Source organism: Notothenia coriiceps, unplaced genomic scaffold (genome assembly GCF_000735185.1).
Source record: "Notothenia coriiceps isolate Sejong01 unplaced genomic scaffold, NC01 NC01_scaffold00008960, whole genome shotgun sequence".
NCBI lineage: Eukaryota > Metazoa > Chordata > Actinopteri > Perciformes > Nototheniidae > Notothenia > Notothenia coriiceps.
Window position 1 is genome coordinate 99,426 of NW_011341661.1, and position 24,005 is coordinate 123,430.

At 39.3% G+C, this 24,005-nt stretch overlaps 2 protein-coding genes across 2 annotated transcripts; both read left to right on the forward strand.

Moving 5' to 3' along the window:
- Positions 1-2,507: 2,507 nt before the first annotated feature.
- On the forward strand, positions 2,508-23,943 carry LOC104944939 (MICAL-like protein 1). The gene is made up of 14 exons (XM_010770545.1): positions 2,508-3,167; positions 3,584-3,632; positions 4,106-4,247; positions 4,708-4,796; positions 4,887-5,029; positions 6,203-6,792; positions 6,885-6,930; positions 8,109-8,616; positions 8,902-9,024; positions 9,744-9,870; positions 9,975-10,065; positions 10,153-10,226; positions 11,592-11,706; positions 23,922-23,943. The coding sequence occupies exons 1-14, from the start codon at positions 3,007-3,009 to the stop codon at positions 23,941-23,943; spliced, it is 2,280 nt and encodes a 759-aa protein (XP_010768847.1). The 5' UTR covers positions 2,508-3,006.
- On the forward strand, positions 12,525-20,470 carry LOC104944934 (G-protein coupled receptor 56-like). The gene is made up of 11 exons (XM_010770540.1): positions 12,525-12,564; positions 13,261-13,348; positions 13,948-14,076; positions 14,792-14,941; positions 15,025-15,079; positions 15,155-15,246; positions 15,684-15,805; positions 18,263-18,543; positions 19,374-19,476; positions 19,598-19,911; positions 19,991-20,470. The coding sequence occupies exons 2-11, from the start codon at positions 13,298-13,300 to the stop codon at positions 20,104-20,106; spliced, it is 1,413 nt and encodes a 470-aa protein (XP_010768842.1). The 5' UTR covers positions 12,525-12,564; positions 13,261-13,297; the 3' UTR covers positions 20,107-20,470.
- Positions 23,944-24,005: the final 62 nt, after the last annotated feature.

A 24,005-nucleotide genomic window follows, 5' to 3' on the forward strand; every position in this document is an offset into this window, starting at 1 on the left:
TAATCATTTAAGAGATGATTACCTTGGTTGCTGATTGGCTAATGGTTACACAAGCCAAAGAATCGTTATGACATCATAAAGCGGCCAAAATCTGATCAGCTCATTTTCAGACAGGTTTTTATAGAAATGGATCAAGACAAAAAGATAGGGGGTCTTTTTTCCTGAAACTTTCAGAGTCTCTTTGAAGAGAGGGGACACATGTTGATGTAGAAGAGACATGAAGAAGAGGGGACACATGTTGATGTAGAAGAGACATGAAGAAGAGGGGACACATGTTGATGTAGAAGAGACATGGAGAAGAGGATTTCGCTTAATAGGTGACCTTTAAAACACTTGACTCCATCCAACCCATAATAAATGGATGAAGCAACATGTCCTCTCACCCCTCCAGGTCATTGTTGAGCTGGTCACAGAAGGCATGGATGCTGCTCCAGTCGGTGTCTCTGTTCAGAGGGTTTGTGGCTCTGTCTGGAAATTAAGAAAATGGCATGTCAGTCCAGAGAGGAAACAGATGTCCCCTTAGCTTTACAGTATTATATCAACATGGTAATTCTATTAGATGACATATATCTCCGACATGTTGGTTACAGTTGTTGTTATTGTGTTATATATATATATCTTTATAATGATTTATCTTTCAAAAAATGACTTTCAATCTGTATGAAATGTACAGTTTAACTCTCAGTTGTTATTTTTAAACACTTGTTTTGTACAAATAATAACAGACTATGTGTGACACCTCTAAATACTACGCAGTTCAACAGAACCACAACAAAAACATTATATCTTTGATGAGTCTATTATTTGGTCTATTGTTTACATTATATTAGCTAGCATGAATTTTAATTAATTAATGCTGTCACGTAGATTAAACATTAAATGATAGCCTCACCATTTCACTCCGAAAACATCTTATTCACATTATTTTTGTACAGTATTTAATTTTACACTTTATTTTTACCTACTCTTAGTCTATTTTACATGTATACAGTTAACTTCTCTTGCATGACTTGCACAATGGTCAGTTGCATCATTCTCTTGCACAACTTTAATGATATTCTGTTTTGTTCTTTTGCATTATTTTTGTTGTTTAAATTGTGTTATCTCTTATATATATTTATGTTGCATTGTTGAAGGAGCCTGGGAGTTAAGTTTGTCATTGCAATAACTACTACTACTGTGCATATGACAATAAGACCTTTGAATCTTGAATTATATTTACATACGTTGAGTCAAAATGTTAAGGCTTTATGTCATACACAAAAAACTTTAGCCAAGTCCCTAATAAAATGCTGAGAAGGCCTCCATGCTTTGCTGGTGACTGCATGATTTAAAATGTATCAAGTCACTGCCACATCACCCAGCCTGCCACCGAGCAGAGAAATACACAGGGAAGGTGCTAACAGCTGCTAGCTCACTGCCACTGTCACATCTAGAACTTTCTCACCAAGGCCATAGCTTTTATTTAATCATAATTCAATGTCTGGGTCTTTAAAATGGGAGCCCTGTGAAAGTGTCTCCCATTACCTAACCTCAGGTGAGCTACCGAGTCGAGAAGCCAAAGCTAAGCCTGGCTGTGTTGTGTGTTGACAACTAGCTTAGCTTTAGCATCCTGGATGTGACGGAAAGGTTCCAAGTCCCAACTGCCGGGACTCGGGTGAGCTGTCATTTCATCCAAAACAACTCACGGGTAATAATGTGCGAGTGTCCGAGTTTGCAGACAACACATGCTCGGTAGAATTAGTTTAAAATGACTCACTGATACGAGACTCCAAACTCTCCGTGTCGGGCGGCGCAGCCATCACTGCGAGATTTATGTGGTGCGTTGGTCTCGTGAGATCAGGAAGGGGAACGGAGAGGCAGACGAGACACAGAACTAGAGTGCATAGATAGAACACATGGACATGATTCATACAGGTAATGATAATTTGCTGTAATAATCCTTTATATATACAGTCTAATGTAATAATCAGATATTTATTGAAATTAAGAACTGTTATTGGTGTACAATAACTGATATTAATGTAATAAAAGCATTGTTCTCTTATTCATCTAATTATTTTTGTAAGGGCACCATGCCAAATGAACGCCAATGTCCATGACTACACTATGCATTTCAGGCGAAAATAATGTAATAACATAAATACATACAGAGTCTATTGTATAATGATCATAATCATAATAATCGTAATAATAATAATTCTCATTCTAGTAAATACATTTCTATGATGTACGTCACGCAAACAAACGGAACCAGAACCGGATACCAAGTCCTTCAAAAATAAAACCACGCCATTCGGTTTGTGTCTTGTGTGGCAACAAGAATGTAACTCTTTAGACCTTGTACACTAAATTTAGTTTTATACCTACGCATGTAACGTTTTGCGTGTTATTTTTTGCAAGACTCGACAGGTTCACTTTGCAATACTTTTCAACGAAATAAGATACTGTAATTAGAAACCTCCCCTTCCTAATTATAGAGAAGCTGTGTCTCCCTCTAGAGGCAGCTATTGCGCACATCAGTGAGTAGATGGAGCACAACAAGAAGGACTACAGAGAGTAACGGGATTTGATTTAAAGTGCGATCTCCTTTATGGAATTATATCTGAGTGAGTCATTTGATTATTTCACATCTTTGTATTGGACGATAACTCTCCACATGCACAAGTCTGTGGTAAATAAAAAGATGCCATTGTGTTACCGCTATAGTGAGCGTGAGGAAAACCGTTAGTTGTGGATGGAAAGCAGGTTGAAGTGGCTTTAATGTACGGATACTTTGGTTTTATCTATGTTTTGCATATGAAAACGAAACAGGGGAAACTATCTTCCTTCCTACCTGCTGCTTCGCCAACTCGATGTGCAAGTGTGACCGCAAGTTTTCTGCACAGAAAAAGTTGCTGCATGGGTACTAGGTGCTCATTTCCTGTTTCCTCCTGAGAGCCAAACCTGTCCGGATGATTTGATCTCCTCTCATTTATAAAGTGCCATGTTCTTCAGCAAGCCGACATGTCAAATCTCACAGAAATGGCACCACCGAAGACTTTACGAGAGTGGTGCCGCTGCACATGCGCCAACTACCCCGATGTGGAAATTAGGAACATGTCAACTTCATTCAGAGATGGACTTGCTTTCTGTGCCATCATCCACAAACACAGACCTGACTTGATGTAAGTAGACCTGTTTGTAGCTTCATAGAGCTGTGATGGCAGATGGTATAATGTGCATTGTTTCTTTATAACATTGTAAACACATTGATTTTGGGGTCCTTTCCTGAGAGTCATGTGTTTTCTTGTCTGTGGTTGCACCAGATTCATAATGAAGCCTAATCTGGACCTCCCACTGTGTCTAATCTGCTCTCCTGTGCTTAATCTCTCCCTGTCTCTCTGCTTAACCTTTTCTTGTCCAGTTTAATGGGATTAAGTTGGTTTGTTTTTAACCTTTTTACATACAACGTTTGAGCTGGATTCAGTTAATTTGATCTGTGATTTTTCCTGCATGTTGCTTTATGTCTGATCTTTCACCAAAAGGCAACTGTTGTGTCTTTTCGTCATCAGTTAATCAATGTCTCTACTTGCTTCACCAGAGATTTCAGCTCCCTCTCCAAAGATAATGTCTATCAAAACAACAAACTGGTGAGTCCTTTCTGTTTGCGCACAAGCAACAATGTGTTCAATTCCCGTCTACTGTGCATGTGTTGTCCTCCCAGTTTGAGTCTTTATAAAGCATATGGTCATCACCCAAATCTCAGATACAACTCTCTAGCTTTTACAGTTTTTTTTGTAATGGGATTTATGGTCAATAAACCTAATTTTCACAAAAAAGGCTAACATTTTTGAATGATTTCACAAAAAGGAAGACCACAGATTCTATTGATTTTGATAAAAAAAAGGCAATAATTCAAAGATGTGATCATTATTTTTCATAAAATAGCCACTTTTTCTGACATAAAAACATCTGAAAATGACCCAAATTTGACACAAGGACAACAGTTAACACATTGTTGGACCATTGCTAACTTAAAAAAAAAAAGTCTAGTCATGTTGGTTATACAACTTCCTTTCTTTTAATCAGCATCTTTCATCCACTGTTTGTCTTTTTCCTGCAGGCCTTTGAGACTGCGGAGAGGAAGCTGGGCCTCCCTGCGCTGCTGGACCCGAAGGACCTGGTGTCCAACAAGGTGCCCGACTCTCTCAGCGTCATCACCTACATCTCCCAGTACTACCACTTCTTCAACAGGAAGTCTTATGGCGAGTACAATGTCTGTTTTCTGTTTTATAGCTCTTTGTCAGATACTTTTGTTCATACATACTCGCAGAAATTATAAATCTAAGGTTTATTATCTTAAGTGAAAAACAATAACAAGTAACTAGGATTACACATGTGATGTAGATGCACAAATTCATGCCCCAAATTTCGCATTTTTCTTCCTGAAAACAACTCTGACCTTTTTTATATTTTTAGATGAGCTGTGTACTAACATTATCCCAACTGTTTCCAACTACTTTAAAGCCCAAAGAAATGTGTTTTTAATCACGGGGTGCGTTTCATTTGTTCGCCTGATTACTCTGACACCTCTCCATGACAGAAAAACCCATCTGCTTGTACATGTATTCAGAACTAATGTGTATAGGCCTGTGCATGTGTGTGTATTGTACTGTGTATAACTGAGTTTGTGCTCCATTTGTATGTTTTCTCTTGACTTTGCAGCCGGTCTTCCCACTCTGAAATCACCCCACGTCACTTTCCTGAACAACCTCACAAAGAGTAAAACCCCCGATGGTCTGAAGGCTCTGAAGGTAATCTGAACGCACGTTATATTCCCAATCTGATCGGCTCTGTTTCCTGTTTCCATATCCTTATTCGCTGGATTTCTCTTCTCTTTTTAGAACCCGACTGATCTTGAAACCGGAAGAGAAATTCGTCTGTCCAACACGAGGCCGTGCATAGTGTGTAGTTTGTGTTTTAAACCTGTCCACCTCATACAGAGACATTTGATGGACGGAAAGGTCTTCCATCGCAGCTGTTTCAGGTAACAGTTCACAAGGTAACAAATCATAGGCTTCTGTTGTATCTGGATCCGGTTTATCCACACTGTGTGTACATGTGGTCGGAAGAGGCTGCAGTTCACACGTCACAATGCGTTTCAAATGTGTTTCTTGTGACCACAGTGAACATATTAGACACTCCCCCATTCATATGCTTATAGCTGAAGGGATCTATGTGTGAAAGGTCGTACAGCGTGAGGAGAGAACTGGGTTTGTTGTTTTTTAATCGTCAAAGGATTTTCTTCAGTGCATTTGGATTATAGTTCATGTGAGCTATTTAGACGGACCGGTGGAGGTCAATTATGGGTTTACATTTTCCCTCTGTGGATAAGCAGATACACGTAAAGGAAGTACGGGAGCCCTGAGAGGGAAATAAGAAAAGGAGAATGTGGAAATGTTTCTTAATTTGATCTGAAACGTTTTTCTCTCTAAAACAAGTTGGCTAAAGTATTTTCGGGATAATTTATCTACTTAAGTTTTTTATTAATCCTGTGTGATATGAAAAGATGTGATTTAAAAAGTGTTGTTGTAATACTTATTTGGGCTAAACTGCAAAACTAAATGTGTCTTAAAACATTGTTCTTGCTTAAACACAATATATGTTTCTCGTGTTTAGGGTGCATGGAGAATATAAATCTCACCTAGAAAAAACTGGAATGTTTTTCGTCTTATTAAGGCACGTTGTTGCAGAACTGACGATTAAAACAAACTACATTTTATTTCCTTCCTCACTTAATACTTATTTTCCAAACTGCTTTCAAAATAAAGCAACAATGGAGGCTGTGGCGCAGTGGGTTAGTGCGTTGGTGGGGGGTCACAGGTTCAAATCCCACTGCAGTCAGCATGTCGTTGAGACACTTCACCCCACATTGCTCCTGTGGGGATTGCCCACAGTATTGAGTATGTAAGTAGCTTTGGATAAAAGCTTCTAACAAGTGACATATAATGTAATGTCATTTAATTGAATGGGAAATGATCCGTTAAAACCTTTTTCAATGTTTTACAAATTATGTTTTTTAAGGAATAAGGAAAGATGTTTTTTGCTTCACCAGTTCTTAAGTTTTAAACACAGGAGAGAAAATAGACTTAGAAAATCACCCACCATTTATTTTCCTCCTCTGCCCCTCACAGAAACACACGTTGCTTCTGTCTTCCAGGTGCAAAGTGTGCCGCAGCACTCTCTTACCCGGGTCCTACACACAGAAGAGTGAGGATGGCTCCTTGGTCTGCTCTCACCACATAACAGACCGTCAGAGTGTGGAACCAAATCAGCGAGTTACACCTCCTGAGATCCTGCCAAAATGTAAGTTTGAGGAAGGTTATGTTTCTCTGGGGGGATTGGCCGTCACCTCCGTCCCTTATTACGGCAACAACACCGAGACACCGGACAGACTGTTTTTTAAAACACCAGCGATGGAGGGGAAGGAACAGCAAGAGAGGAGCAGCCGAGAGGATTCAGGTGATGGATTAAAGAGCGTGGAAAAGAAACCAGCACCTCCACTTCTTCTTCCTCCACCTATTGTTAAAGACGGGACTGTTGAAGGAGGTGGAGCGGCACCCATTCTGGCAGAAGATGAGAGACAACAGGAGGCGACTCACTCCTCTGAGCTTTCTGCACCCTGCATACGAGTCGCAGAGGAAGGAAGCAGCCGTCCGGTTCCTGCTCCCCGACGGATGCTGGACTCCGTCCCTGTTCCTGCTCCCAGGATCAAAACGGCGCCGACCACTAAAAGTGCCTCTGCTGCAGGTATTGTTTTACTGAAGCTGCTCGAGTTGTATTATAATTATAATCGCAGTGAAAGAAGACATTTTCCTTTTCCCCTCGTTTTCTCTTTGCAGGAAATTCATCAATACCTAACAAGTGTTCACCCAACTCATCTCACATGTGAGTTCACCACATCTTCTATATCAGACAGTTATTGGTGTTCTTTTATACTTCTTTAACATACAGCTTTTAATGTATTCAGTATTGATGAGATCAGAACTATTTATGCTGCATTATTGTATGCAATGAAAGGCAAGTCAAACACATATTTAGTTACCTAATTTCCTGTGAGACAATTTAGTTTTCGATGTTGAAATTACTTATTTTTGCAACATGAGGCCGATGTGCACCACTTCCTCAAGTTCCAAGTAGGACTACAATTATTCATATGTTCTTCCAGCTTTTGTTTGTATTACACGTGGCACCTTAAACACAAGGAACACATGCAGGGCTTGGTAGTCAATTATGTTACCTCATTTTCGTGTCTATAGCAATTTATTCTAGTCTGCACAAAAATTCAAGGCTTTTTTCAAGGCGAGATTATCATCTTCAAAAACAGCTTTTTAATTCATACACACAAAGTAATTTATCTAATTTGCTTCTCAGAGCTTCTGTAATCAGGGAATACAAATGAAGAAAAAGGGAAACAAGTTTACAAATTGAGCTAAATTAAATAACATAAAATCTAAATGTTGTTAAAATATCTTTATACAGGGGGTCCGCGGGGTCTTAAAAAGTATTAAAAGTCTATAAATCAATTTAGCGAAAATGAAGGTTATTAAAAGGCATTTCCCAAGGTATTACATTTTGTAGCTTGTTTTCAATAAGTATATAAATGGTCCAAAGAGGTTGTATTCTACAGTCTGCCTGAATGTAATCATTGCGTAGGTGTGTAGTGTGATTCTGTGTAGTTTATTTATGGCATCCCGTTGGATTTGACGTCATCTGAACAGGACATCGCACGCTCACTGCTTGATAGCGCGAAGGTCCGTTTACGCCGGTTGTTAAACAACATCGTTATGGGGAAATGCAAGTCTGCGTCCAAATGGTTGGAAGATAAGGAGGAAGGACAATCAATACTGTATATAGTCAATGTGAGGTAAGTGTGTTGCCAAGGTAACCGGTTAAAACTCAAAGTGGCGATGAGGTCCTAAAATGTATGGAAAGGGTCTTAAAAAAGGTCTTACATCTGACTTCAGGATTCCTGCATACACCCTGATATAAAATATGTGATTTTCCATAATAAGTGAGTTCTTCCTCGCTGAAAGCCATGTCATGTCTTGTTTTTCACCTCGTAGCAGCAGCCCGAGCAGAGGAAACCCTAAAGTACATTCCAACCATCCCTGGATCACCATCATCCACCCGGGGCCCTGGACCCAGCTGCCCCCCGCTCCTCCTCCGGTCCCCACCCCTCGATCCAAATCTGGCTTTAACCAGAGGAGAACATGGTACAAACCCCGAGTGCCCGCTCCCAATCCGTTTGGAGAGGAGGGGGAGGAGGAGGGGGGGGAGGACCCCAAGGAGGAAGAGGGTGCTAAACCTGAGGCTGTAGAACAAGCTGGAGATACTAGTCAACTCAGTTTATCAGATCGGGATGAAACTGGAAAGACGGGAGGTTCACCCCTGGATGTGAGTGAAGCAGAAGCAGCAGGGACAGATGCCATTTCAGATGAAACACAGAGTCACATTTTACCCAGAAGTCTCTCTGTGCCGGCCATCACATCTGCCCGCTCTCAAAGTTCCCTTTCCAGTTTGGACTTGACGGTGGAAACTGAATCTGATCAGGTCAGGCCAAGTTCAAGTAAGGTATGGAAAGACATGCAACTTATATCTATCAATATTCAAACTACTTGTATATAGACTATTCTGCACAATTTATATTATATTCTATTTTATGTTATTTACTTGCACTATTATCTGTGTTATTGTGTTGCTCTGTTGGAGCAGCCTGTGACCTAAGAATGCACACATGACAATAAAAGCCTTGAATCTTGAACCTTGAGATGATGAGAGCTAATGTGAGCATTTTCTTCAAAGACATGACATAAGTTTAACGTGCCCTATAATTTTAAATGTTCCTTCTATTTCTAGGTGGCCTGCAAAGAGAATCCCTTTGATCGGAAACCTGGATTACCCAAATCTAAAACCTTTCAGACTCTGCAGTCTGCGAGGGCCCCGGCCCCCGGACATGGCTTCCCACTCATCAAGAGGAAGGTACAGTAACAGTAACAGTAATAACAATATATGCAAATGTTCGACATTAAAAACGTCACCCAAGTAATATTTTGTAAGCAGTATCAGTCAAATGTACCTTTAGTAAAGAAAAAGGTAAATGTATTAATTTTGCAGTAAATTGTTCCTTGGTCCTTTTTTATATCTGGTGTTTTGGGATTAATATTGCTTCTGCATTAATGTTTATGTTGCATTAACTAGTATAAATGATGTTTTAGTTGTTGCTATTTGATTATTTCTATCTAGTTAAATCAACTGTACACGTGTGTATTATATTCTGTAAAAAATACATTCAAATGTACACTATGGGTGTTTCTCAATCTCGAGTACGCTTGCTTGGTAGCACATGTCTTCCGAGCGTCTTGGTTCAGAAGCGAGGCAAGAATACTTCCTAGCATTCGGAAAACGAAGAGTGGAACAGGCTACCATTAGCAAGTGTGCAGGTGTGCCTCATATGAGAGGCCCAGCCTTACATTTTCCGCCACAGATTTGGGGAAATTGGTCCGTGCGCAAAGCATTGTGGGGATTTTTAAGACTACGGAGTCTACACGAAATTTCTCCAAACGAAGTACGCCGGGCTCGGTAGAATTCCAAGCATGCTGGACATTGGAACAGTACTTCGGCGGCACTCGATGACGTAGTATGCTTGAAATAGTTTTACTCGACATTGAGAAACATCCCGAATGTATGTTTCGTGACAGGTGCAGACGGACCAGAATGCGTCCTCAGCAGATCTGCAGCTGGAGATGAGTGAGCTGGATAAACATCTGGAGGATCTGGAACAAAGAGGGGTCGAGCTGGAGAGGAATCTCAGGGACTACAACAACGGTTCGACTAATAATTACTACTGCTTATAGACAGAATCTTACACTTGTTATGTGAATACTAAATATGTTAAAGAAATGTTTAAATGTTTATTCGTTTTGTTACAGATAAAGAGGAGGATCAGATGCTGATGGAGTGGTTCTCTCTGAACCATGAGAGACATGTTCTGGTGCACAGAGGAACAGAGCTGTTTTACCTGTGAGTTCACTAAACCATGATGAGTTGTGCCATTACTTTTCATTACTTCTCCAACACATATTGATTGTTTAAAAATGTATTTCCCAGGACGAAGCAGCAGAAGTTGGAGGAGAGGCAGGCAGATGTGGAGTACGAGCTCAGATGTCTCCTTAACAAACCAGGTCAGTGTTACTTTATTCATCACTTTGTCACCTTCTTTATACAACATATAGCATCGTTATTTCTCTCAACAAGCATCGGCATCACTGGGGGAAACTCTGGAGGGGTTCATGTATCGATAACCCATATGTAATCATAATGTGTACTGTTGCACCAGCTTGTAAAAAGTGCTTTGGTAATACTTAGTTCTATATTTGCTCCTTTGTATGCACCATCATACACCAAAGCAAATTCCTTGTGTGTGTGAATGGCGAAAAACTTGATTCGGACAGTTTCCTGAATATCTTTAATTTCATTTTTATTGGTTCCGTTCATGATGTGCACAATTTTTTTATTTTTTTTATCAATATGTTTATTGATTTTCAGTTTACAAAAAATCACATACATAGGACAAAGACATAGAGCCAAAAGCAATACATATATACACAGGACAACTACTTTACTTTACATTAAAGAAAAATAACAACACCAAATGAAATTGGTACATACAACAAGGGCACTCTATCTCGTCCACACTACAGCTTCAAAAAAAGCTTGCCGGTGGGCGTGTCTGAAGCTCGACCAACAACCAATCACATGAATCTCCCGCCCCTGACACACAAGCAGCGGTTTGATTGGCTAGAGCTTGTACTGGCATATGATTTGATTGGCTGACGCTTCCACGCCAGGAAAGCTCCGCTCTGCTTCCCACAATGCAGTTCGGCGAAAAGCAAGGCAACGTGACGTCACCCCATTCAAAGTGAATTGGCAGACGCGTTGGAAACCGTTTTTGAAGCTGTCGAAGCTGTAGTGTGGACGGGCCGTTAATACATCGGCAACCATCCAGTTTTCCAGCAATAGGACCGTATTTCTACAGAGGATATCACAGTAATTGACATTTTTAACATATTATAGCATTATCAAATTATCCTGCCACAGGTGTGCACAACTTAATGTATAACAATTATTTGCAAAACATGTCTCTGACTATATCACACAATACCCGAAAAGGAGCAGGGAGAAGAAAATAATCTCATACGACCTGCCCCTAAGAAAAAAGAAAATAGAAATAGATGTTCTGTGCTTCATATTTTCTTATTCACAGCCAATCATAACAGTATCGTAGGAAAGTAAGAGAAACACAAAACGTACCAAAAAAAAAACGTAGTTCCCACTTGACAGTTAACGGAAAGAAACAAAACAAAAAAACAACAACATACAGTAACTACAACACCAAAACATCACATGTACAAGGAAAAGTTCAACCCCCTCATCTGAGTCCTACTGGAGTAGAAGGGGGGAAAGCAATCAATGCGATGCAGAGCAAAGAAGTGATTTGTGGTGCTTTTTATTTTGTTAAACTTACACTCTGTCCTCTTCTCATTCAGAGAGTGACTGGAGTGAGGAGGATCGGGGGCTGGAGCGGCAGCTGATGGACGAACTGGTCGCCGTCATCGAGCAGAGGAACCAAATCGTGGGCAGCTTGGATCAGGACAGGCAGAGGTGTGAAGAAACAATTATTAATAAATACATTTCTTTCCCAGTTTTCTGATTTGAGCTTTGTTATTTCGGTTTTTTAAATATTTGTATTGAAGACACATAGACAATACATTTGGTACATTGATAGGTTAGATTGAACAGTTCAAAGCTACTAGTGTTCAGCTTAGTCTCTACTATTGTGCATCAATGATGCACAATAGTAGAGACTAAGCTGAACACTAGTAGCTTTGAACTGTTCAATCTAACCTATCAATGTACCAAATGTATTGTCTATGTGTCTTCAATANTATACTCACTTATAAAACATATGTGTTGATGCTATTGATATAAAGCATTGTGAATTCAGAGAGGCATTTTACTGCAGTTTGTCCAATATTAACTGACTGTAATTTGAGTTTTAAATAGTTAAGATAAATATAATGTTATGGATAAATGGCTGGTATTCAATGTTGAACGTACTTCTTTGATCCGTTTATAATCTTTTCTATTTTTGGATAGATACAAATGTCATTTTTTAGTTTGATTGTTAATGACGTGTGTATACTGCTTAGGGACTGTGATAGAAATAAGCTAGAGCTAATCTGGAATAAATTCGTCATTTATTTGACGGTTAATGTATTCTTATGCAGGGCTCAATGATTTAATAAAGACACTATCGTTAAATATTATCAAAGTGCTTAGATTCAATATGTTTATAATGCAATATAGACATGTGAGTGATACCAAGTATATCTGTGATCTTATTCGTCAGTCAGTCATACTGTATCATATAGTGTCTGACTCTTTCACTTCTCTCTTCATTCTAACCGGAGACTGTGACAGTCCTGGGTAGGATGTCTCAACAGCAGCGAGATCTGTGACCACGGTAGCACAAATACAACTCATTATATCTCCTCTTTCTTTTTGAAAAATTTTTTTAAAGACATGTGTTACAGTAAGTCATGTCAGAAAGACGACTTCATTATGTTGTAGGTTTCACAGGAAAATCCCATACCTATTCTTACACTGAACAAAAATATAATGCAACACTTTGTTTTTGCTTTCCCATTTTTCATGAGATGAACTCAAAGTCAAAAACATTTTCTATATACACAAAATAACCATTTATCTCAAATATTGTTCACAAATCTGAAAAAATCTGTGATAGTGAGCACTTCTCCTTTGCCGAGATAATCCATCCCACCTCACAGGTGTGGCATATCAAGATGCTGATTAGACAGCATGATTATTGCACAGGTGTGCCTTAGGCTGGCCACAATAAAAGGCCACTCTGAAACGTGCAGTTTTGCTTTATTGGGGGGGTCTGGGGGGGTCCGAAAACCTAGGGCTAGTAAACCCTAACCCTAACCCTAACCCTAACATGTCACCCATCTCCTTCGCATAGAGTTGATCAGGTTGTTGATTGTGGCCTGTGGAATGTTGGTCCACTCCTCTTCAATGGCTGTGCGAAGTTGCTGTATATTGGCATGAACTGGAACACGCTGTCGTATACGCCGATCCAGAGCATCCCAAACATGCTCAATGGGTGACATTGACATATTGTGAAATGTGTGTTTTCAGGTGTTATGAGTCCGAAATTACAAGCTGCAGAGTAATGCGCCGTTCCCTGACTTTCATTCATCTGATGGTGAACTCGTCTCAAGAGGTGAGCTCGTATTTTTTGGACAACTGGCTCCCAGCTCTCGTCAAATCTGGTTTTCAGACAATCGCGAGTTTAAATTAAATGCACTTACATTAGCCAAACAAAAGAAAAATAGCTTGTTGCTTCATCAATCACCAAGAAGCATTCACATGGTAATCTTAAGTTAAAGGGGCCCTATTATGCCATTTGGGTTTTCCTTTCTCTGAAGTGTGTTTTGTTATGTTTAAATATGCAAATGTGGCATTATCCAACTCTTATGTTTGCTGAAATAAGGAGGAATCTTCAGATGTGACAGACAAACTTAGTCATAATGTATAATAAACAACTTTCGATTGAATTTGAAAGACCTTTTGGAACATTAAAGCATGTAAACATGTCACGGTAGGCACAAAATACAAATATGAACCTGAAACTAAGCATAAGACTCCTTTAAAGTACTAATCAACACTGTAAAATAACTCTACAAGTATGAGTCTTGCCTTCAAAATCTTGTTTAATCAAAAGCATGAAAGTATTAACAGCAAAGTGTGTTCCGTAAAGTAAAAATTATATGTTTAATTTATAATGCACTGTATTTACTGATAAATGTTTTATGTTTTTAGGCAGAGGAGAGTCCCACTCCGCAGCACACGGTTCACATCCCCTCCACCTGTCTGCAGAGGATCAGCGGAGATGCGTCTCAGAAGGAGGTCCTGCTGGTCGCCACGGTGATCAACAGCACTTTATTTAAGGTCAGTATCTTCTGAAGGCTCCTTTCAGGAGAGACTGGTCAGGTGAATGGATTAGGAGGTAAACCTTTATATATTTGTATATAGCAAGTTGTACTTAAAGTTGTTGACATCCAGTAGTGGTACTAAGATCCTTTACTTACTAATACAAAGTATAGCACTGTTCCATTACAGTTAAAAGTTTTTAATTGCAAATGTTATATAAGTAGATGTACACACATAATATTAGCTTAATTTAATGAAAATAAAAGTAGTCATTAAGCATAATGGCTCCTTCTCACAGTATCAAACAACAGTATTATTATTTATTGTAATGTTTTAACAATAGTATTATTAGTACAGTATTGCATTATATAATTTAAGCATATCATGTGTTTTTATATGGAAAAAAAAGGAAATACATTTTTGCACAAAAAATACAGTATCTGTCTCCAAAATGTAGTAAGATAGACTTGTATTTTATATAAATACTTAAGTGAAGTACCTGAAAATGTTACTTTAGAACAACATTTAAGTAAATGCACTTTGTTACATTTTATCACTGTGTACATATGTGTGTATTATACAAAGTTTCACTTTCCCCTCATCCCAATTTGCATTGATTCCAGTGAACTTTGTACATGCACAATCAGCCATTGTGTACTATGGAAATGGAGGAAAAGGTTGATACTGTAGCTAATGTTGATATGAATACCTAACCCTCGCTCTGTCTCTGCAGCTGAGCCCCCCGATGATAGGGCGGGTCATACTAGAGAAGCCTATCATCAAACAAGTTCTAGGGGGGTTAGTCCTGGTAGTGAGGGCGGGGAGCCAGCCTGTCAGAAACCTCTCACAACCCGTCAGATTAACCTTCAGACACAACAAACAGGTACACAACACAACCAGCTGTGAAATCATTACAGTTTGACTCCAATCTGCTTTGCTCTTATTTTGAATGTCTATATGTTTCAGGTAGAAAAAGGGACATGTGTGTTTTGGCAGGAGTCACACTTTAAAAATGGAACAGGTAGGCAACAAATGCCAGCCTAAATTCTTATTTGAACTTAAATTAAAAAAATCTAAACTATATGTGTGTTTTTAGGTGTTTGGAGCACAGACGGATGTGAAACCAGTGAAACTGGATCGGAGTATATTTGTAGCTGCAACCACCTGAGCTTCTTTGCTGTGCTTGTGGTAAAATATAAATGTTATTTTACGGTACCCAAATGCTTACCATTGTGCATTAGCACTCATAATAATAAGTGCTTTTTAGCAATAATCATGACACATTCATAACTCCTGGTCTTTCATTGACATGTTTTTGCAAGCCTATGTCTGCAATGCATTATTAACATGCCTATCATTTCCAATATGATTATGCTCAATATTGCATGTGATTATAATGCATTATATTACATTGTATGATGTATTACTACAATACTATGTAGATGATTGCAAATGCTTGTATATAATGTGTTAAAGACATGGGCCTCATTGGTAGTGTTTCTGCGAGAACTTAATCCTAATATTTCATATGTTTACAATATACAGTATTTACTCAAGAAGCTTCCATGCGACTCCTGAACTTGAAATAAAATCATTTGACTTTATTGACATTTTCTTTGTTCCAGAACCCAGCACTATCAGTACAGTCTAAACGCAATGCTGTGATCCTGAGCTACATCACCTACATTGGTTCAGCACTCTCCATCTTCTTCACCATCATCAGCCTGATCATCTATATATGTCTACAGTGAGTTATTTTTTCACTTAAAATGATAATTTACATAACTTTTCTGTAGGTTATAGTATAATAAAATTAAGTAAAACCTGACACTTATACTTTCTGTCAACTAAAGCAATACTCTCGTAATAATACACACTTTACCAGAGATGCTAAGTGTAATTCATTAATACAAATAAATAAAATAGAAAGTATGACCTTTAAACATGTGCATGCAAACAATGGAGACATAAGTAAGGTGTGCAAAGTGGATGTGATCATAAGTTATAAATTCAACAAATGGTTTGAATTTTGCAGAGATACAGAGAGTTAGAGCCAGTGTTGGAGTCAAGTAGGAAACAGTAGCCTTTCAGTCACTGAAGTCCATACTGTGACACAGCGAGGATGAATGTAAAAGTCAAGGGCTGCCAGATAAACAACTGAGACTTTAAGTGAGGCAGTGTGTTCCTCTCGCGGTACAGATGGGTGTTATCGGCTGCAGAGGTTTGCCGTGTGTGGGTTAAATAATCTCTGTGGTTTATCAAAGTTCCTGTTAGCAAACTAGTTTTTTTTAAACAGAATGATGTTTGTAGAAGTACAAATGTTTTATGTTATAGGTTAGAAGTGCTCTGCTAGTTTCAGAGGTGGAAGAAGTACTCAGATTGTGTACTTAAGTAAAAGTAGAAGTACCAGAGTGTAGGAATACTCTGTTACAAGTAAAAGACCTGCAATAAAAGTTACTCAAGTAAAAGTATTATCATCAAAATATACTTAAATTAGAAAAAGTAAAAGTACTCGCCCATTTCAGAATAATATATATGATATGTTCTGATTATAATTATTGATGCATTAATGTGTTTATCACATTATTGCAAAGTAACTAAAGGTATTACATACATGTAGTGGAGTAAAGTACACTATTAACCTCTGAACTGTAGTGGGGTGGATATACAAAGTAGCAAAACATTTAAATACTTAAGTAAAGTACTTGAGTAAATGTACTTAGTTACACCATTTTGAATGGTGATGCTGATATTACAGAGCTCTTTAAAGGGGACCTATCATGCAAAATGCACTTTTTGGTGTCTTTTATATATAAATATGTGTCAGGGAACTCACAAAGTGTCAGAAAATAAAACCCTCTCTCTTTTCCTCTGTGCACTAATCTCTAAAAACGGGGGTACAACGGAGCTGATCCAGATTTGCCATCCGATATGACGTCATATCGGATGGTGGACCCACGGCCCTATCAGAAACGTTGGTTTCAGAATCAATGCCCAACGTGTTTTGGAAGTAATATGGTCTTTGTTTACATTAGCAAGCATCGCTAACACTCAGAGCTAACCTGTACTGGAGAGAGCATGTGTAAAAAAAGGAACTCACCTTGTGGTAAACCCGCAAGAGAAAAAGCATTTTAGCTCCATACTGTTTCAGAAATAATCCTTGGTGTGGTCTTGAACATGATATGGCGTTTCATCACCGCAGCATTTAGACTACCGGGTCCCGCATGAGCAGGCATAAGCTCCGCCCCCTCTTAGTCTTTAAAAAAAAGCTTTATACCCCGAATCAGCACTTTAGTAGCAGGGCTGAAATAGAGGGGTATGATGCATGGCTAGTATGGGTGATCTGTTTGGTATTTTGAGACAAACACTTCATAGACATGTTTTTATATATCTGAGACCTATGCTATTGCCTAAAAATAACATGATAGGTGACCTTTAAATTCAAACACAACAGCAGTATCTGTTCAATGTGGGCCCATAACTAGGGATTTACTTTGCTTGTGGGATGGGTGAACAGCATTTGAAACCCCACCTTTGTCACCTAAGAACTGGGAGATGTGCGCCAGATGTATCAGGCCATATCAGTATCTCTTAAAGACGACCATATGAAAATAAAACTTCTGTCTTTCAAGATATCTTTACTAACACAACTATTCAGACACTTTTTTGTGTGTACAGAAAACAGACTGCAACACTACAGGGCCTTCAGCAAGGTGTGTGCATTTATAAATGGAACTAGTTTGTCTTGAGTATACCCCTAACCCGGGACAAGTTTATTGTATTGGAGCCATCTGGTTTCCATTTGAAGTCTGAGTATTATTCACCAATCACGTACAATGAAAAAGGAAATCTCAGAGTCCTTGGGCTTTAATACAAGACAATTGAGCTTTCTGTTCAAATTAGCTTGGATACCGGCTGCTTGTTAAACAGTGAAGTCGCAGAGATCTCCTCTGAACCATTCTTGCATCTGGATTTGCTAATCGGACAAGAAATAATGAACTAAGCACTTAAAAGAGGAAGTCTTGGCCTGGATACCAGCTGGCATACCTTTGATCCAAGAAAACATTGTCCCTTAACCCTAGAGGCTTAGCATCATCTGGCCGATAGCAGACATGCTCCAGAAATAGCTGAAAACATGGTACTGTATCTGCTAAATAGGCAGTATAAAAATGATTGTAACAAACTGAATACTGTTTCCTTTCAGACGACAGCGTCCTGAGAAGGCTATCGGTGTGCATTTGCAACTCTCAGTAGCACTGCTCTGCCTCCACCTCAGCTTCCTGCTGGGCAGCTTCTGGGTGTGGCAGCTGAAGGAGGGTGAGGAGGGCTGGGTGTGCGGGGGTCTGGGTCTCTTCTTACACTGGTCGCTGCTGGCCACTGTTTGCTGGATGGCTCTGGAAGGATTCCACCTCTATCTCCTCTTGGTCCGCGTCTTCAACATCTACGTCAGGAGATACCTGCTGAAGCTCAGCCTGGTTGGATGGGGTGAGTCTTTGTTTCTGTTGTCTGAAAGTTGAATTTGATATTAAGGCTGAAACCGTATGTTCAATTTTTTGAGTGTAAGGGACTAAGGGGAACACCAGTTTTTATATTGGTCCATTTGGTACTACAAAGCCAGAGGGCAGCAAAAATACGGTCCAGGGAACAATACTGAAGTGAATAATTACAAAAAAACTGCTAAATCAAAATACTCTCTGTAAACAGCTCATGATATGTAAATACTAGCATACTGTATTGTCATATTTCTGTCTACCTGGTATATCTTCAAATCAATCTTTGGCAACAGCTAAATATCTCGGTTTATGATTTTGTTCATTACACAATCTTGCCAAAAACCCTCTTATAGAGTACAGTGTAAGGCAAATTCTCTGGAGAACCTCTTTCCAAAACCTTTCAACAGTATAATATTTCCAAAACATGAACCTCTTTTTAGATGAGCATTTCTGCCCAATCCACCACCACCTATTGGCAGTTCATGAGACTGCAAGTTTTCAACTGAGTTAGATTCAGTGAGACATTGTTGGAGATAGACTGAGCTCTTCTCAAGAACTCACATCTTAGATCCATAACCCAGGCCCTTTTCAGAGCTGGAAAATACAACTATCCTATTCCTTATTCCTTATTATTATTCCTTATTATCCTTATATATTCCTTATTAATAACATGTGAATTCTTTATACATATTCTTTTGTATTTTGACTGACAAAAATCTCATGAACATGAATCCAAAAAGGAGGTGTGTTCTGTTATTCTGCATGTGTGCTGTTGTCAGGGTTTGTTGAAGTAACTTCTGTATTTGTTGTGTCTTTATGCAGGTATTCCTACACTGATTGCAGGGGTTTGTGGGATTTCAGGTGTTTATGGCAAATACACTTTGAAAATAATTGATGCCACCAACCCCAATACAACATCACAGATGTAAGAAACCAAGATGTTGTGATATTAAATATTTCACCACACGGGAGGTTGGAAGCAAAACGTTTTTATTCTCAACACGTTATTTGGAAATAATTGATTTTCTTTTTTTATTAACTTGCAGATGCTGGATGAGCAGCCAGTTCCCACATATGCCTTTAGTCAGCTACCTCACTACCATGGCCTTCCCTTGCCTGGTTATACTGTGTAATTTCTGCATGCTGGGGTTGGTGGTGTTTAAGCTGTGGAGGCTGAGGGCGGGCGGAGGCAGTAGTGGCTGGAAGAAGATGCACAGAGAGAAAGGGATTAGATTATGGAAGGACTGTGCCACGGTGCTGGGCCTCAGCTGTGTGCTGGGCTTACCCTGGGGGTTAGCTGGGACCACCTACATCTCCCTCTCTGGGATCTACCTTTTCACCATACTAAACTCCTTGCAGGGTCAGTATTTGCAGATCTTCATATAAAGTATCCATTGTGCTTTTAACAGTATATTAAGCCTTTTCTTTCTCCTTCTCAGGTTTTTTTATGTTCCTGTGGTCCGTAGCTTTGACCTGCAAGCCTCGAACTGATGATAACTCCTCAAGCAGAGACCCTTCCTCTCAGAAAGTGATGACTACCAGTTTCAATAACTGATAATTACAGCTCTGTTCATCTTCTGGCCCATCTCCCAGCTACCTTTTTTATCTAAAGTCCTGGAGCGAGTAGTCTATGCCCAGCTGCAGTCGTTCTTAACCACGCATGGCATTAATGAAAAGTTTCAGTCTGGCTTCAAACCCATGCACAGTACTGAAACAGCCCGTTTAAGAGTTTTTAATGATCTGCTCCTAGCCGCCGACTCAGGTAGCCTAGCTGTCCTGGTGCAGTTAGACCTGACAGCTGCCTTCGACACTGTGGACCATAGCATCCTGTTGTCACGGCTTGAACAGTCCGCAGGCATCACAGGCTCTGCCCTTGCATGGTTCAGGTCCTACCTGACAGACCGTAGCTTCTCTGTGCAGCTGGGTGCCCTCTCCTCTGCCAAAGCCCCTCTTACCTGTGGGGTTCCCCAAGGCTCGATTCTGGGCCCCATCCTTTTTCTAATGTAAATACTGCCCCTAGGTTCAATTCTCACTAAACACAACAACATCTTCCACTGCTACGCCGACGATGTACAGATCTATCTGCCACTCAATTCAAATGACAACTCCTTACAGCCATTGATGGACTGATTAGCAGAGATGAAATCCTGGTTGAGCCAAAATTTCCTCAACCTCAATGAGAGCAAGAGTGAGGTCATCTTTTTTGGACCCCAACCTCCAGCCTCCCAGGTTGATATTCTGGGCTCCCTCAAAAATAATATCCTCCCCTCTGTCACGAACCTTGGAGTGACCTTCGATAGCGCTTTTAAATTCGATAAGCAGGTCAGCAGCGTAGTCAAAACCTGCTTTTTTAAAATACGAATATTGGCCAAGACCAAGTCGTTTTTATCTTTTAAAGACCTGGAAAGGGTTATTAACGCCTTTGTTACCTCGAAGTTGGACTACTGCAACGCTCTTTACGTGGGTATGGACCAGGCGTCAATTAAACGCCTGCAGCTAGTGCAGAATGCAGCTGCACGTCTTCTCACTGGCCACAAAAAGCGTGACCACATCACCCCAATTCTGGCCTCATTGCACTGGCTTCCAATTCGGTTCAGAATTTATTTTAAACTCCTTTTATTTGTTTTTAAAGCGCTAAATGGGCTGGCTCCGGCCTATGTAGCTGAACTCCTCCATCGCTACACCCCAGGCAGAGCCTTAAGGTCGGCTGACCAGCATCTGCTCATAGTGCCCAAGACCAGGCTAAAAACCCGAGGGCACCGAGCCTTCGCAGCAGCTGGCCGTAGGCTCTGGAACACTCTGCCCCTCCATGTAAGGTCGGCCCAGACCCAAGGGGTTTTTAACACTAGAACCGCCAACGGGACACATTCTTCTCTCTGGCCTTCTAGTCAGAGCGGAGCACGACTCCTGACATTTCCCTGTGTGTGATTTTTTGTTTGTTGCTGTTGTAATTTGTCTTCTTTTTGCTATTGTAGTAAAGTGTTTTTATTGTATGTACAGCTCGACCAAAAATCGTTTAAAAAATGTGCTATATAAATAAAACTAGATTTGATTTGATTGGTAAGAATTTATCCCGTGTTTGCTCCGCAATGCTACGTGTTGTGATGTCTGTTTGCTTCCCCTGTCGTGAGCTCTGATCACTCAGTGATGATACTTATCTGTGGAATCTCAGCTTGCTAATCGATATCTTGTTTGTGTAGATCCGATAAGTAATAAGGGTATTTTACCTTGAGTTCTGTGCTAATTGCGTTAGCGTTTTTTCGCTCAGGGCTAATTCAGAGCCTTTGTTATTGCCCTTTTGTTTCGTTTAGCTAAACATGGCTAATATTGTGTGAAAGCTGAGTTTCTTCCCGTTAAGTGGGTATGACACATTCATAGTTTATTAAATATTAAGAAGCCCTCAGACGCTGTTTCTTGCAAGCAAACTGCATGCTTCGCGTCGGGATCCCTGATCTGCCAGGTGTTGTTTCCCCCCGTAATGACCGCCTCGCTGCACATTATCCCTTACATAAAAACCTGTATATTACAATATGCTGAATTTTTTTAATCAAACAGCGAACTTACATCTTCCGCATTTTCCAGGTCCTCTAATCCGTCATCATCATCTCCATCATCAAAATCTCCGTCGTCGAAGCTATAAATATATTATCAAACCGTTATCAAAGAGAAAACACATCCACATTAAGTTATAAAGCCCTTTAGCTCAGGGAGTGTATAGTCAGTACAATGTATGCACTGTTTTCGTTATAATGTGTAGTATTCAGATACTCTAGATATATGTCCTTTCTATTGTGAATGTGTATATACTTGCTGCTAATGCTAATTGTATCTTACTGTAGCTTTTCAATATGTGTAACTGATGTAATGCTTGGCAGTTTGGGATAAATACAGTATCTTTATATTACAGTTGTGCTAAGCTAACTGGCTAAATGTTAGTTATAACGTTAGCCCACGTTTTCTTGTTTTTTACGGCTAAATACTGAATATGACATCATTATGTGTGTTGTCACTTACTTGTCTTCGTTGTCCGACATGTTTTATTTGAAGCCTGTAAACGTGAATCCTTTTTATTAATACTTTTGAGAGACACTTCTTTTTGTCAACATGAACCACATGAACGATGAGATCGTCTAACTTCCGGTTGTCTTCTTCTTCTTCTTTTCTTTAATGGCGAATCGCTTCCACTTGGAGCATATATCGCCACCTACTGTTGAGTTATTACTAAATCCTTGTCCTCAGACCAGTGCTTTTGAGGAATTTGAAGATCAGTTTGTTTGCTTCATTTCTTGATTTACTTTCATATATTGCCTTGAAATCCATGTCCTTGATGTTGAGTTGTTCCAGTGCAGTTTTCAGAATGAATCTTTGTCTGTTATAATCCGGGCAGCTAAAAAATACATGATGTATTGTCTCTGGTTGTTGGCAACCATCACAATTGCCATTTGGATGTATTCCGTGTGCTCTGGAGGAACCTTTGTTTTTTGTTCCGCTTCGACAGCCGTTTAAATTATCTCCAAGCTAGCATTACTTGGTCAAATGCAGCTGGTAAAATGTAATAAAATAAGGCGATTTTAGTGCGGATAAAATTGTATTAGTCTGTTTTATAGTTGAGAACATGATTGGGTAGCTTCTTGCCTTACTTTAATACCACGTTTTACTATTTTTTTGTTGTTAGAAACGGCACATTTTAGTTGATCAAGACTGTGTTGTTTTTGTAGCATTTTAATAAAAAAGAAAACAAGATTTTAGATAAACCTTATCAGAGTTGGGAAGTAACTAAGTACATTTACTCAAGTACTGTCCAATTTTGAGGTACTTGTAGTTTTGAGTATTTCCATTTAATGCCACATTCATAGGCGTTAATAATTGTTCTGAAAAGTACAAAGAAATTTAATTTGGAGTTAGTAAACCTTTAATAGAACATTACAAAACAAAAGCATTGCTCCTGCATTAAACAAATGAATGTAAATTAAAAGTAATTCCTCCTCCACCTCTGTGGAGCTGGATAATATTATTATATAAAAATTATTCTGAAATGGACCAATCTGCAGAATGAGTACTTTTACTTTTGGTACTTAAGTATATGTTGATGCTAATACTGATTAACATTTTGAATGCAGGACTTTTACTTGTAACATAGTATTGCTACACTGGTACTTGAAGCCATATTATTATTATTATTATTATTATTATTATTATTTGTAGTTCTGTTCTCCAGTATTGTTCCTTTCCATCGTGCATCTCAAAGCAAAGTGAACTTTTTTCTGTTTTCACATAGACACAATATACACATTTCCCATATGCATATTTATTGCATACTATAACAAATGTAATCAAATAAAACATAAATATATTACATACAGGAGATAGGGAAAGTAAAGGAACAGCATAGAGAGTATGTACACCGATAAAACTGAAACATTAATATTAGAGAATAACACGTCTATGTTACTG